The sequence below is a fragment of the Manacus vitellinus genome, unplaced genomic scaffold (genome assembly GCF_001715985.3).
Source record: "Manacus vitellinus isolate BGI_N305 unplaced genomic scaffold, ASM171598v3 scaffold_16_pilon, whole genome shotgun sequence".
Taxonomy (NCBI): Eukaryota; Metazoa; Chordata; class Aves; order Passeriformes; family Pipridae; genus Manacus; species Manacus vitellinus.
Genome location: NW_021939189.1, coordinates 7,937,899 through 7,952,379, shown reverse-complemented (window position 1 = coordinate 7,952,379; position 14,481 = coordinate 7,937,899). Strand labels below are relative to the sequence as shown.

Sequence of the window (14,481 nt, the reverse complement as noted above, 5' to 3'; positions counted from 1 at the left end):
CCCCAAGACACTCATGTTGTGATTTTTAGTGATATCCCGTGTAACCAGGTGTTGGTGGGGTTCCCTCCAACTCGGGATATTCTATGGTGCTGTGATTTGGAGTATATGTGACATTTCAACCACATGTACCATGATAAGCAGAGCCAGAAGCAAAGCTTACCAGGTGTTTGATCAGGGGATGCTGCTCCCAGCTGCAGTCCCCATGCAAACAGCCCCCAGCAGATGGGAGAGGTGCTGGACCATGGTCAGGCATTGGTGATGCCTGACCTCTGATCAGACAGATCCCTGATACAGGGACCCCCAGTACAGCTGCTGTTCTGCTATGGTGCTATTCCAAGTACCCTATGGGTGTCCAACATCCACCCGACAGAGCTGTGGTGCATGGACAAAACAGGGTGTGAGCAGAGCCCAGGATATGAGCAGGATGGAGCCTTTTACAGCTGCAAAGCTCTCACCATGCAGGACAGGAATAGACACCAAAACATGCAGAAAAACGTGGGCAATCCACATGAAACTCAGTTTCTGAGTGTCCCCTAAGAAAACCCCCATGTAGTAGGAGGGAAGCTCAATGAAAGCAACAGAAAGAATTGGATTGTGTCTGCTGCTCAAGGAGAAGCTGTTGCTAGACAGAAGCAAAAGCCGTCGCCATCAGCTCCCATTGGCTCAGCCCCACTCCAATGACGGGCTTATCGGTTACCTGCACTCGCAGCTGGCTGGAAAAAAACTCATTTGACAATGTTTTCCCTCTGATAAAAAAGCCCAGTGCTGGATTTGTGGGTTTGGGTTAATCATTGTTCAGAGTTGTTGAGATAATGGCTGAGTTTTCTGCAGATTCTTCAATTACCGCAAAATTAAGCATAAATTGTGAGACAGCCCCGCTCTCCTTCATCCGCCTAAAGATGCTCAGCCTCCCGACATGAGCACCAGTGGGCCGCTTGTGGGATGAGCCAGAGTGTGTGATGAGCCCAAGCGTGTTCAGCCATGGCAACTCCGAGTTGGCATGTTGGTGAATATTCACAAACACCTGTGAAAATCCTGATTAGCTCTCAGAGGGTGAAAATGGGCCCAATGTCACCATTTAGATTATTCAGAGCAAACATCGTTGGCAGGGAGCAGATTGCCACCACCCCTAATCATCCATGTGGGGTTTGCTCAGCAGCAGTTTTTGTGGAGGGCTGGGGGCTGCAGCACAGTGTTGGGGTTTTCCAAGCCCCTCACACCTGATGCAAATAGGGATTAACCCCCAAATTTGTTTCTCACCCTCCCAGAGTACTGGAGATTGTGGCAAAGCTTGCAGGATGTGTCAGCACCAAAGAGCAGCTGGCCTTTGCCTGCTTTGCTGCCCCCAAATTTGCTCCCAAAGCAGGGAGGGTTAAATAAGTGAGGCGTCAGTGGGGACAAGCTCTCAGTGCTTTGTGCTACTGTGCAACCCCGGGGCTGTGCTGTGCAGGGGGCTGGGGAGGCAACAAGTTCCTCCACTCAGGTGGATAAACAAGTTTGGAGCTGTGGGGTGCCCCATGAACTCGAGTGCCCCCCGAGGGGATGCAGTTACATGGGCCAGGTTATATGGCCATAAGCAAAGCATCCCTCTGCTGTGTCTTTCCTCTGGGTCTGCTTTTCCAGGAGCAGAAGACAGTGCTGCTGCATTGCCTTTAGAATGCCCCCATCATCTGACCATTGCGTGCAGGCCCACTGAGCTTTCACCTTTCCTACACCCTCACTTCCCTCCTGCCCCACTGGGAGAGGTGGAAATGACAGAGGACGAAACAGAAAAGCCTGCCCCAGCTGTGCTCCTCCTGCACCCCTCTTTGTGCCCCGTGGGGTTCAGTCCCTGCCATACCTTGCCAGGTCCTGCTGACATTGCATGGCATTCTGCTGGGGCTCAGCTGAGCTGCACCCCAAGGCTGGCACAGGGGGTGGTGCTGGCCCTGTTTTACAGCTTGCTGCACCAGGAACACACCTGGGAGAAAATGGAACAAGCAGGATTCAAAGTCCTACTGTGAGGCTGTGTTTCCTACCAGGTCTAGTGGAGAGCGCCCAGACCATGGGCTCACAGCAGAGCCCTGGTTACTATATCTGTTGAAGGATGGTTGTGTTTGGGCCATTGTGAGGACCAAGATTTTTTTGGATGTGTCAGACACGTTTCAAAGCATTTCTGAGCTGTTCCTGGCTTCCTCTACCAGGCAAGGAGGAGTTAAGAAGGGAAGTGCAAGATGTGCCTGGTAATGGCACTGATGTGTGCGTCAGGTGTGCCTGCGTCACCCGGCTGCCTTGGCCACTTCCCAAGGCTGGGGCTGAGCTCTCCTTACCTCCCACAGCTTGCTGGGAAAAGCCTGGGATGGTCTAGCCTGGCCGAGGGAGTTGTGAGCTCCATTCCAGTGCTGGCTGCTGTATCCCAGTGTGCTGCACCAGGCTCCCCAAAGTCCCCAGGGTGCTGGCAGCCCTCCAGCTCCCTCTGCCACCTCCTGTCTCACAGCCCAGGCAGTGGGACTGTGCTAAAGGGCTGTTGAGGGCTGACCTTGAGGCACATGGCAAAAAACTATTAATTTTCTATAACCATAGTTGTTCAGTTCCCTGGGGAAGCACACAATTCCGTGTCCAGCCCCAAAACCCTCTCTGGTGCTCCCACACCCAGCTGGGACACATCTCTGCAGCCACATATATGTCACCTACAGACAGAGTCACTGCAGGTGAGCATCACCCTGTCCCCACACCATCACAGCAGCCCATGCCACAGCTCACCCATGCCTGCACAGCTTTCACTCACAGACGCTGGGGGAAGGAACACTGACCTGTGAGGTGAGCAAATTGCAACAGTGCCTCTCCTTAACACAGGGAGCTCCCTGAGCTGGGACAGCCCCGCTGCTGGACGGTGACAGAGCAGGATGCCTGCTTGCACTGAGCTTTCTCCAAGCAGATGAAGTGCTGGATTGCACAGCTCCAGCTAAGCCCATCCCCTGCTCCTCCAAAGAGGACAAGCCTGTACCCCAAGGAACTACTTACTCCATCCACTGTCAGGCCATTTGAAGCACCTTTTCCAGTTGCAGGTGGGTTTTAAGCCCTGGAGCATGACACGGTACTCAGGCCAATCTCACCCCACCCTCTTGCTCCTGTAGAACTGCCAGATCAAATCATGCAGAATGTACACAAGGGTTTAGCAAGAACAGTTTTTAATTCAGAACTGGACAATTATGTCAATAATTTATTTAAAATGAAGTGCATTCTATGCTCTTGTCCACACTGGACATTGATCAGATCCAGACTTTTTTCTCAGGCTTTATTGTGCAGCTGGATCCCTACAAATCTATGGGGTGTGGTGGGATTCATCCAAGAATCCTTCAAGAGCTAACTTATGTCATCACAAAGCCTCTCCCAATGACTTTTGAGCGGTCTTGGGAATCTGGAGAGGTCCAAGCTGACTGGAAGCCAGCGAATGTTGTCTCAGTTTTCAAAAACGGCAAGAAGGTGGACCCTGGAAGCTACAGGCCTGTCAGTCTCTCTTCAATGCCCAGTAAAATCACAAAGATTATTCTGGGAGGTATTGAAAAACACCTGGAGGACAAACAGTCATCAATCACAGCCAGCACGGCTTCATGAGAGGAAAGTCCTGCTCATCAAACCTGATTTCCTTCTACAACAGGGTAACCCACCTGATTGATCAATGCATGCCGGTAGATGTTATCTTTTTTGAATTCAGCAATGTTTTTGGGACAGTCTCTCACAGTATCCTTCTGGACAAAACGTCCAGCACACAGCTGGATAACCATGTCACATGATGGGTCAGCAACTGGTTCACAGGTTGGGCACAAAGAGTGAACAGGGTGACATCAGACTGGCAACCTGTCGCTAGTGGGGTTACACAGGGCTCATCCTTGGCCCAGTTCTCTTCAACATCTTAACAACCGAGGCACAGGACTTGAAGGAATACTAAGTAAGGGGACTGTCCTGCTCTGCTTTACACTGCTGTGACCTCACCTTGAGTATTGTGTGCAATTCTGGGCACCACAACATTAAAAAAAGACTTTAAGTGCTAGAGAGCGTCCAAAGGAGGGCCATGAGGATGGTGAAGAGACTGGAAGGGAATCCTTATGAGGAGTGGCTGAGGTCACTTGGTTTGTTCAGCCTAGAGGTGACTGAGAGGAGACCTCATTGCAATCTTCAACATCCTCATGAGGGGAAGCGAAGGGGCAGGCACCAACCTCTTCTCTTGTGACCAGTGACAGGACTCAAGGAAATGGCATGAAGCTGAGTCAGGGGAGGTTTAGGCTGGATATCAGGAAAAGGTTTTTCACCCAGATGGTTGAGCACTGGAACAGGCTCCCCATGGAAGTGGTCATAGCACCAAGCCTGTCTGAGTTCAAGAAGTGTTTGGACAACACTCTCAGGCACATGGCAGGACTCTTGGGGTGTCCTGTGCAGGGCCAGGAGTTGGACTCTATGATCCTGACATATCCCTTCCAACTCAGCATATTTTACAAGTCTATGAAAAAAAGGAGGAAGCTGATCGTTTACTGGCCCTGGATGGTTTGCACCTTTGGGCATCAGCAAAACACCTCAGTCCTTCCACAGGAAAACCTGCCACTTCCATCTGGGAAGGGGACAAGCCCATGGAAGGCACGGAGGATGTGCTGGTAGCCCCCACCACACATGCCCATGGGGGCTCCTCCAGGCTGACGCCAGGGACCCTACTCATCCCAAAGTGACAGATGAACACAGTGCAGCCACAGCCCTCATTTCTGTGCACAAACTAGGGGCTGCAGACAGCATTTCTGGGAGATTGCTGGTGTCCAGGTGTCACCATGTCTCCATCCCTGGGCAGGGCTGGGTACTGGGCAGACCCATGGAGTACAAGCCCTGGGGAAGGAGGTCAGCAGTCACTTCCACCTTCCAGAGCTGAAGGCACCAGGATGGCCCAAAACACACGGAGGAGACGCTGTCCCCCATCACAGGCCACTTGCCATCAGGTCTGTGGGCCAGTACTGGTCATCCAAGTACTGGCTGCTGTCTGCAGTGGGGTCTGTGACGGGGCTGGGGGGCCGGGGGGGCAGGCTATGGGCCAGCTCCTTCTCCCACTGCACCTCCACCAGTCTGTACAGCTCCATGGCTGTTTGAGCATCTTCCACTGACGAGTGTCCTTTATGGCCAACCTGAGCAAAGGGGGAAAAGCCTCAGTTAGACAAAAGGCGCAGCAAAAATCCCACAGGTCACGTTGTCTGCTTGCTCAGAAGTACACAAATGCTGTGGGTTTTGGAGACAGCAAAGGTTTGATGCAACCAAGGAGGTACAGGTATCTCTTCAACACTTTCTGGAGGGCACAGGTCCTGTCCACGTTTTACTGAGATGTTTAATGGTCAGCTTGGGAGGCCCTGGGCTCTCCCAGCTTATTTATAGCCAGAGGCACAGGGTGAACAAGTGCCATCTCCATCTCACAAAAAGCACCCATGGAGGTGGGAGGGCCAGGCTGCCCACACAGGTTTGTAGCTAACCCAGGAACTGCTTCCCATTCAAGGTTCCTGGTGCTTACCTGGATCCTTTTATGGAGCAGGTGCCAGGCTAAGTTCTTGAGTGAGACGTTGGCCCTGACAGGCAGCCCTGCCCTCTGCTTCAGCACAGGGATGTGGCTGGTGTCTCGAGTCCTGTCTTTTGGGTGGAAGTACTTCAGCGCTTGGAAGTCATTGTGGATGGCGTGTCCTACCACAATCTTGTCTTTCAAGATCTTCAGGATCTGGAACAGTCAGAAAGGGTTAGACAGGCAGCAAAAGAAACACCAATTAAGCATAAAATAAACCATTTTTTATTAAATTAAGCTCCTTGACTTCCAGTTTTTAGGTTCCCAGAAGGGAGCAACAGCCACCAAAACAACCCACTGCACAGCTTCAGAGGCTTCCCATCCTGTGGTTGTGTCTCTGCCTCAGAGCAGTTCAGCATGGGCCACCAAAAACCCCAATTTGTGTTTGGCAGATAACATACTGTTTTGTTTTTTTTTTTTTTTTAATTTCTCTTTTTCCCCTCACCTCTGCCTGGGCAGCCTTGAAGGGAATCGCTCTCTTCATGTGCTGCTTGGTGATGCCACTCCAGCGTGTCCGGAAGTCCACGATGGGGAGCTCAGGCTGAATGTACTTGTCATAGATGACATCCCCCTCGTAGTTCACCACAGAGCACCGTGCCAGCTCACTCAGCCTGCCCTGAGGGCCGGTGCCCACCATCTCACAGTCAATGGCCACGTACTTGCCCGGGCGCAGGACCAGTGAGGACATTCTCACCTTCTTGGAGCTGTCGTTCCCCTGGGACAGCAGTACGGAGTGGTGCCTGGCTATACTGTCCGGAGAGGCAGATGGGGACAGGGATGCAGAGATGACCCGTTTGGGCTTGGGGACCTTGCCAGAGCGCTGTGTCATGGTGCCATTTGCCTTGGTGAGGGCGGTGTGTGCCTCTGGCCCCGCCACGGGGGTCTGAGTGCTCCTGTGCTCGCGGGGGCTCAGCAGCCCCTTCTGCTCCAGCAGCGCCCGGCGCTCCAGGAACCGCTGGTGCTTACGGCTCTTCTTCTTGCTGCGGCCCTGCGGCGAGCTGGGACCCTTCGGGGCCTGAGGGCAGCCCCCCGCGGAGGGGCCATGGGTGCCCTGCAGGGTGGGCGCAGAGACCGTCGGGGCGGGCAGCAGCGGGGTCATCTGCCCTTTGCCAGGTGGCATTCCTGCTGGAGTGTGCACAGGGGGGCATGAGTGCCGCGCAGCCCCCGTGCTCCCCAGTCAAAAACGACGCGCATACCCCGTAGGAACCCCCCTCATCCCGCAGGCACAGACAGGAGTTATGGGACAGGGAAGGGGGGGGGCAGTGGGGGAGGTGCACACGGACACACTGTCACACCCTGTCCCCACCCCTTTGCCGTTCATTGCCCGGTCCCAAACCGCCTCTTTCCCGGCCCCATGGCCTTGCCAACTCTCTCGCCGATCCGCAGCCCCCTGCCCACCCAACTACCCCCCCTGCCCACCCCATTAACCGTGCTCCCAGAGCCCTGTCTGCCCATTACCCGGGCTCTCTCTCGCCTCGCTCCGGGCCCCAGCGCCCCTGCCGCCCCATCACCCATTCCCAGGCCCGTACCTGCCCCCTGCCCCGCTCCCCCCACCCCAAGGCCCCCTGTCTCCCCCTGTGCCCCGCTCCTGACCGGGCCGCGCGCTCCCAGTGTCCCGCCGGAAGCCGCCGCTCACAATGCCCGGGCAAGTCCCGCCGTGGCCACGCCCCCAGTGCCCCTATTGGCTGAATGGCGGGTGATTTGCATGCCGGGGGCGGGGCCCGGCAGGGCTGAGCGGTGGGCGGGGCTTCTGGGGCCCCGGTTATAGCGCGAGGGGGGAATTGGGAATGTCAGGATGTATCTGGGGTTTATATCCCAGAACCAGACGCTCATGGCTTCAGGACTCTCACCTGGTGGGGAGGGCACCTTCGAGGTGTTGGGTTTTGGGGGTGGGATAAAATTTTATGCATATTTTGCGTGTTTGTGCGTAATTGGTCAACAGAGTGTTATCAGAATCAAAGTTGCGACATAAAGATATGTGCACGAGAAACGAAAGTAATCAAAAAGTAAATTCATTGCTTTGCCACGAGGTTGTTGTTTTCGTAGGTCAACTATAGCGATTCAGCTTGCCTCTCGTGTTTTGGAGGGGTGGTTTTTATTTTGGGGCATACAGCTCCGTGCCCTGGAGTGCAGCCTGGCACAGAAACTGTGGTTTTCCTGTGTGTTTCCTGCGGTGCAGTGCTGGCCCTGTGGGCATCCCTCCTTCTGAGGGTGGGGTGGGCTGAGGCGCAGCAGCTCCTGCAGGGTTTGCATCCTCCAGGCTGTGCTCCCCAGGGTTGCGGGGGGCAGCTCTGGGCAGGGCATGGTTGAAGGTGGGGTTTCAGACCCGCCTCTCGTTGCTTCACTCTCAAGGCTCACAAAAGCAACGTCCGAGGTGGTCAGAAGTGGAGAAGGGCCACAGGCAGCCCCAGTCACCATCTTGTCCCCACGCCTTTGGTGTCACTGCAGAGGCCGTGCGCCCTAGGGCAGACTGTGACTTGTTGTGGTGGGATGAGCCATACAACAACAAAATCACTAGTCTTCCAGAGGGAACCAGGCACCACGTCCATCCTTGTCCCACCGGGCCCCGCTCTGAGCATTCCCTCTCCCTGCCACAAATGGGGCTCACAGGGATGCAGGACAAGTGTTTCCACGCTCCGTCGTTCCCCTTTTTTACCACCCATGAGCTTCTTCAGCCTGGTCAGAAAGAAAAGATTTAGAGCACTCCGATTTATTTTTTTGTATTTCTTTTATGTTTTTCTTTTGGCCAGTAAACCTCTTCCTTAAATCTGTTGCTCTGTGTTTTGCATCTCTTACTTCCGACCCTGCTGTTCAGCTAGTTAATCCCCCTTTAATAAGAGTAATTCAAGTGTCCCATAATACAGGGCTCCATAGGGAGCCCTGGCAGGTCCCTATGTAGAAATTTATGCTATTTTCTGGTGGTTTTGGTGAAACTGTGCATTAGCAGCCCTTAGGGATAGTTCATTTGGTATTCCTGGGCCTCTTTGCCCAGTTTTTCTCCCCATAAGTGAGTGTGAGCTGATCATCATCACATGAGTGATGAGCCCTGATGTGGGGGAAATGGGCTTGCAATGCTGGTGGCATTTCTCCACCAGCTCTGGGCAGACAAGGAGGTGGTGTCACTGGCTGCTCTTCTCCTTCACACTCTGTGTTGAGATGAAAGGTTAAAGTGCCTCGACCATTCCTGGTTGACAACTTCTCCCCAGACACATTGCTGCTCCACTCATGGGTCTGATAGCTCTTAGCTTGTCCCCACAAAACTCATCCATCTCCCTTCCTTTCCCAGGCTGTATATGTTGCAAGAGGCATATGATTCTCTTTGGCAGTGCAAAGTTTTAGCTGTACCCTCATGACTACAAAGAAACCTCACAGGAGAAATTATGGCATGTCGGGAGGAAGGGAAAATCTTTTCCTGCTTTCCCAAGGTGACCAGGCTTAGGAAACAAGATAGTGCAGAATACAAGGGAACAGTGCTGAACAGTGCTGTCATTTTTCTCCCCTGCCCCAGATACAAGGATGGAGGTGAAAAAAAGTCAGAATATGTTTGTATGGGTCCATTGGTGTGCCATGGTCTCCTGTGATCCCACTGACCCCCAGGTCATCAGTAGATGGTTCTCACACAGTAGATAGTTCTCCCCTCAGCAGAAGCCTAATGCTGAACAGGGATGCCACTCACCTCCACAAGGTCCTGTGGCCATGCTGGGGAAGGAGGGTTTGGCACTAGATGGTAAAAATCCTGTTCCAGGTGTGGCAGATGAGCTGAGATGAAGGCAGAGCGCTCCAGAGCCCCAGAGAGGTTTCTGCGGTGTTTGCACAATTTGAAATAATAATGAAATCTGTAAAACTCTGGGTAGAGCACGACTAGAATAACAGGCTAAATTTGTCGGATGAATAATTTACTAGAAGTGATTGGCCCCGCTCCAAGTGAGACAAGCACCAGCCTGGTCTCAGGCTGAGAAGCCTGAGTGTCTCTGTCCTCAGCTGGGAACTGGTCCCTCTCCTGCCCACCAGTCATTGCTCCTGCCATAAAAGCTGGTCTCTAGCCCAGGTGCCTGTTCCCAAGTCATCACTGCCCAGGGTTACAGAGATTCCTGCAGAGCTCCCAGTCCCCTCCAGAAGGTGTCTGCTGTTTATTTTCAAGGCGCTGCTTTGCAGCATGGAGGTGGTGGCAGTGGGTGTCTGTCACTGGCTCCAGGCTCATGGACTCACCCATCCTCTGCCTATTTCCTTTCTCCAACTGCTTCTCTGTCCTTGGCCATGGTGCCGAGTGGATGGAAGAACAGACACATCCTGACATTTGGGATGGGAAGGGAGATGAAGTCCCAGTGCTGAGAGGAGACGGCGACTGCAGCCTCGGCAGCCAATTAATGTGATCATGTTTATGAATGCGGATCAGTAATTCCAGGTAAACTCCCCAAGAGCAGTGCTGCAGGCGAACAAAGCCTCCTGCCCACCCGAGAGCCTGCCAGCGGTCCCTGCCAGCACCAGCACGTTCCTGCTGTGACTCTAAACCGCCTCATTTCCTAGTGCCAGCCTCGACATGCATCATTTTGTCTCCTATTACCTCGATGCCAGAGCTCATCTTAACAGTGTTGGTTGCACCACGTCCTCCTGGACCTCTCTGTTCCCTCCCTGCCAAGGGGGAATGGCTGGTGGGAATGGGCAGCTCAGGCAGAGATTAACTCAGAGAAGGCAGCAAGGACCCAGCTTTGCCTCCACAGGTGATGAGGGACTGCTTCATCATTCTGGGCTTTGCAGGCTGCATGGTGCATCCCCATCACCCATCTGTGGTTGGGGTACCCCGCCAGGGTGCCCCGAGCTGCTCCCATCACTCTGAATAGGCCTGTGTCAGGCTGGTTTGTGTCCACTAGCATCCAAAGGATCAAACAGAGGCTGAGAAGCTACAGAAATAGATTGGGGCACTGACCGATCCCTTGCTGGACCTGGTTTCCTTTAGGGAAAGAAAGACTCATCATGAAGGGAGCACCTGGAAACACCATCACCACCCTTCGATGCAAGGGACCATCTCTGGCAGCCGGTGCCACCTGGCTGAAGTGTCACCAGCTGGTGGCCTGAGACCACCAGCACGAGGGTGTCAGAACAGACAGGCACGGTGTCACTTCCTGGCCTTTGGCAGGATAGCTCCATAGCAGAGGTTCAGCAGAGGGAGCCCTGTGGGACCCTCCATTGCCATGCTGAGTTCCCCATCCTCAGTTCCCCCCCCGAGACCACTTGTGCAAAACCTCCAGGAGACTGTATCCCTCTTGGATAAGGGTGGGGATGGATGGTGTGCAAGAGTACCCACTCAGCCTTGAAGACTACTCAGTGCTGGAAAGTCCTGCTTGGAAAGCAGAAAACCTTTTCCTTTCCCTTGGAGCACCAAGAGCCACCCTATTTCTCCGACACCTCCTCCAGCACTCCATGGGACAGACCTTCTCCTCAGCCATGTCCTGGAGGGTGCCAGTGATCCGGGGATGCTGCCAGGGATAAGGAAGGATGCTCCCTGAGCAGGAGGTGAGGGCAGATGATGCTGCCATACGTCTCCCACCTCGCTCCACGCTTTCTGGCTCACCCCCAGGAGAGCAGTGAGCAATTACAGGCCACATGGAATCTTCATTATTGCCCTGTCGTGGCCTCGTTTGACGAGATGTTTTACTGCCAAACTTATTAAAAGTGAAACGTGCGGTTTCTGCACGGCAATTTCCTGTCTGCAGTGATAAGCCGGGCTCTGCCTGCTGTGTAATAAACAGTTATTTTTATGTACAGCTTTGGCTGGGGCGACAAAGAGGAGAGAGGGCCTGGCTCGTGTTAATTGCAATGGTTAATGGGATCTATATTTGGAGCAATGTGTGAGGGGGGTGTGTCCTCCCCATGCCAAGCTCTGCAACAGAGTGGTCTCCTGGGGTTTCGTGCTCTGGGTGCTGCTGGTGGGGACTGTGCAAAGTGTCCTCCCTCAGCATAACAGAATAAGAGGGATTAGTCTGAAACCCCCTTGCCTGCTTCATCTCAGCCTTTCGTCACAAACGAGGGACCTGCTGTGCACCCCCCTGAGACTCCCTCCCCTGCAAGGGCTGCCCTCGAGCCCTGCTGATTCCACCCCAGCAGGAGGCTGGAGGGAGTTCCAAATCCTGGGGGCTTTGCTTCAGCCTCCCCAGATCCTCCTGTCTGTCCAAGAGCCAGTGTGCCAGCAGTGGCATTTGCAGGTGATGCCGGTGGCCAAAGCCCAGAACATCCACCATGTCACCTCCCGCTGTTTCTCCTTGGGTGTCCATAGGAGGCAGGTGCTGGAGAGGAGACAGCAGGAGCAGTAAATTCAACAGGCACACTACTATCATGTCACTGCTGGGCTTGGACCGGCAAAAATCTGATAAATATCAGCAAAGCTGATAAATAGTTTCATTTCATCGGAAACTATTTTGTCAGAAACATTATGTCATTAGGTGTGTGGCCTGTATTTTGGTCTAATTATATCATTTTAATACGTTTTGAAAGGAAACAGCTTTTGAAAATGCAAGATGTCAAAACTGCATTTACAAAAATCCTGATTGGCTTTTTTTTTTTTTTTTTTTTTTTTTTAATTTTCCAGACCTGGCCAAAGCTATTAGTGGAACTCAAGCTGAAACTGCATAACTTTCCCCAATAAACAATTTGTCAGAAAAATTCCTCCTGGCTCTGGGAGATCTGTTCGTTATTTGTCAGCAGTCAAAACCCTGTTGGGTATTTCCCATCTGACTTCTTTTCTTAACAGCAGCTTTATTGGTCTGGGAATTAATAGCGGAAGATGCGATACTTGCTATTCATTGCAGTCATCCCAAATGCCACTCATCCCATCAGGCCACGGCTCCACAAAGCAGAAGCCTCTCTCCTTTCTCCAATGCATTATTTTTTTGGTAACTGTGGAGTATTTTATCCCCGATTTCCTCCCTGCATGCTCCTGATCCTTGCAGAGTGCACCAGTATCCCGAGGCTTGGAGCCACATCAGGTCCCCTCATCCCTATCCCCTGCATCCATCCCCATCCCTGCTGCCCATCTCAGCCTCTTGCTGGGCAAACTCCCTTCATTGCCAGCTCGGGCCCTCATTAATTTGTATTGCAGCGTGTGTCGCGGGCTGATGTGTAATTAGAGCTCCTGAAGCCTGTCTCATGCTGTAATTGCCATGACAGGGGCCACAGCATATCCGCTTGTTAATTAGTAAACCACAATATCCCAGGGGCTCGTTGAGAGCCGCCTTAATTGTATTTCAGCTGGAACAGAGGGATAATTACCCTTTGCTAGCGCTGCCACTTTTAAATTCTTTTAAAAAAAAAGGAAAAAAGAGAAAGGAAAACCCAAATTGAGCTTCTCTCCCTCTCGGCAGCCGTCACTTCTACCCTTGGCTGCCCAGGGACCTGGTTTTGTCCCCGGGTTGAAGGGGAAGGGCTGTAGAGCTCAATGGCTTGGGGACAGGATGCCAAGAGCTTTGCAAGGGGACACACTCAAACTGGTGATGACTGAGCTGCCCCTGCTCTGAGGGCGCTTCTGTGTCCCTGCACAAGGGACTGTGCTGGGAACCCTGTTTGTGGATGCAGGGTGGCTTACTGGGAGTACTGTTTGCAGGGAATCCCACCCTGGCCAGCGAGCAGCCCCCCGGCATCCCCCCCAGGCACTGCCTGGGCTACCTGCATCGCTGGTTTGGAGGAACAGCCAAGGAGGTGTCCAGGGAGGAGCGAGCCAAGGTCTCCAGGCTTTCCACCAGACAGAGGCGCAGCAGTCCCCTCAAAATGCAAGTGAGAGCTGCCGTGGGCTGCAGGAGGAGGTTCTTGCAAGATCTTGCAGGGCTTGGTGTAACTGTATGCTGCTGCCAAGGATGCACTTGTATTCCACATCCCCAACATTCCTGGAGCACCAGTGCTGAGCGGGACCTTGGTGCTGGAGGTCTCTGCTCCTACAAACCCTGTGGCCCCAGCCTGCTTGGCTTTAATGGACCTCAGAGGTGGATCATCTTCCTTCTCAGTTCCTTTCTTGTCAAACCTCACCTCAATGGGCAATGGGAGTCTTCTGGGACCTGGTTAAAACTTTTCCCTCCACGGGAAGGATGTCCCTGCAGGGTATGAGATCACTCTTATAGTGATCGTGGGGGGAACACAGGGCTTTGGTGCAAAATGACAGAAGTGCTGATGCTCATCATCACCTTTCTGTGGGTACCACAGGCTCCAGAGCCCCTCTGCAGGGGGGCTATTATCTGGTCAAAGATCTTTGGGGAAGGTTAACCGGAGAAGAGAAGCTAACGCGTGACATCCGTCCCTTTTCCCATGCTTCTCCCTGAACCTACACAAATAGCTCAGCCACCATCAGCCCTGCTGATGATTCCTGCTGTTCAAAAAATCGTATAATGGATAACTGGCCTTCAGGACCTGGTTTGTGAATTGGCTTAAATAACAGTCCTGGCTCTCCCCTGGGAAGCTACATGGAGGTCAGCCTTGAAGAAAAGATCAGTACGGTGGCTCCAAGCATTAGTAAAAAAACATAACTGAAGCAAAGAGCCTTGAACATAATTATAGCCTAAGAGCTGTGATGGGAACTTGACGGCCTTAAACCATCTCCTGGACTTTAGTGCAATCAACAGATTGACACTGCTGGGTCCTGAAGGTTGGTTTTTGGAAGCTGTACACCAGGGTTGAATGCCAGAGCAGGCAGAGAGGCAGCACAGGTGCCTGTTCCAAAGACTGGAGCTAGAAAAGGGTCTCAAATGCCATGGAAGAACCAGATGGAGGCAACCACTGGAACGCTCCTCACATAATTGGGGACATCTTCAAGGGTGAGCACGAGGTGGCTGCCCACCTCCAGAATGCTCCCACTGCTGCCATGCAAGTCACTGTCATTAGAGCTGGGGATAGAGTTTATAGTTGAGTAACCACAACAACTTTGCACA

At 53.0% G+C, this 14,481-nt stretch overlaps 1 protein-coding gene across 1 annotated transcript; it reads right to left on the bottom strand.

The window, feature by feature from the left end:
* Positions 1 to 4,433: 4,433 nt before the first annotated feature.
* Positions 4,434 to 6,716, bottom strand: LOC103767355 (apoptosis-enhancing nuclease). The gene is made up of 3 exons (XM_008934483.2): positions 6,015 to 6,716; positions 5,525 to 5,725; positions 4,434 to 5,147 (listed from the first exon to the last, which is right to left on the bottom strand). Exons 1-3 carry the CDS (start codon positions 6,687 to 6,689, stop codon positions 4,944 to 4,946), a joined length of 1,080 nt encoding a protein of 359 aa, XP_008932731.2. The 5' UTR covers positions 6,690 to 6,716; the 3' UTR covers positions 4,434 to 4,943.
* Between the last annotated feature and the right edge of the window lie 7,765 nt (positions 6,717 to 14,481).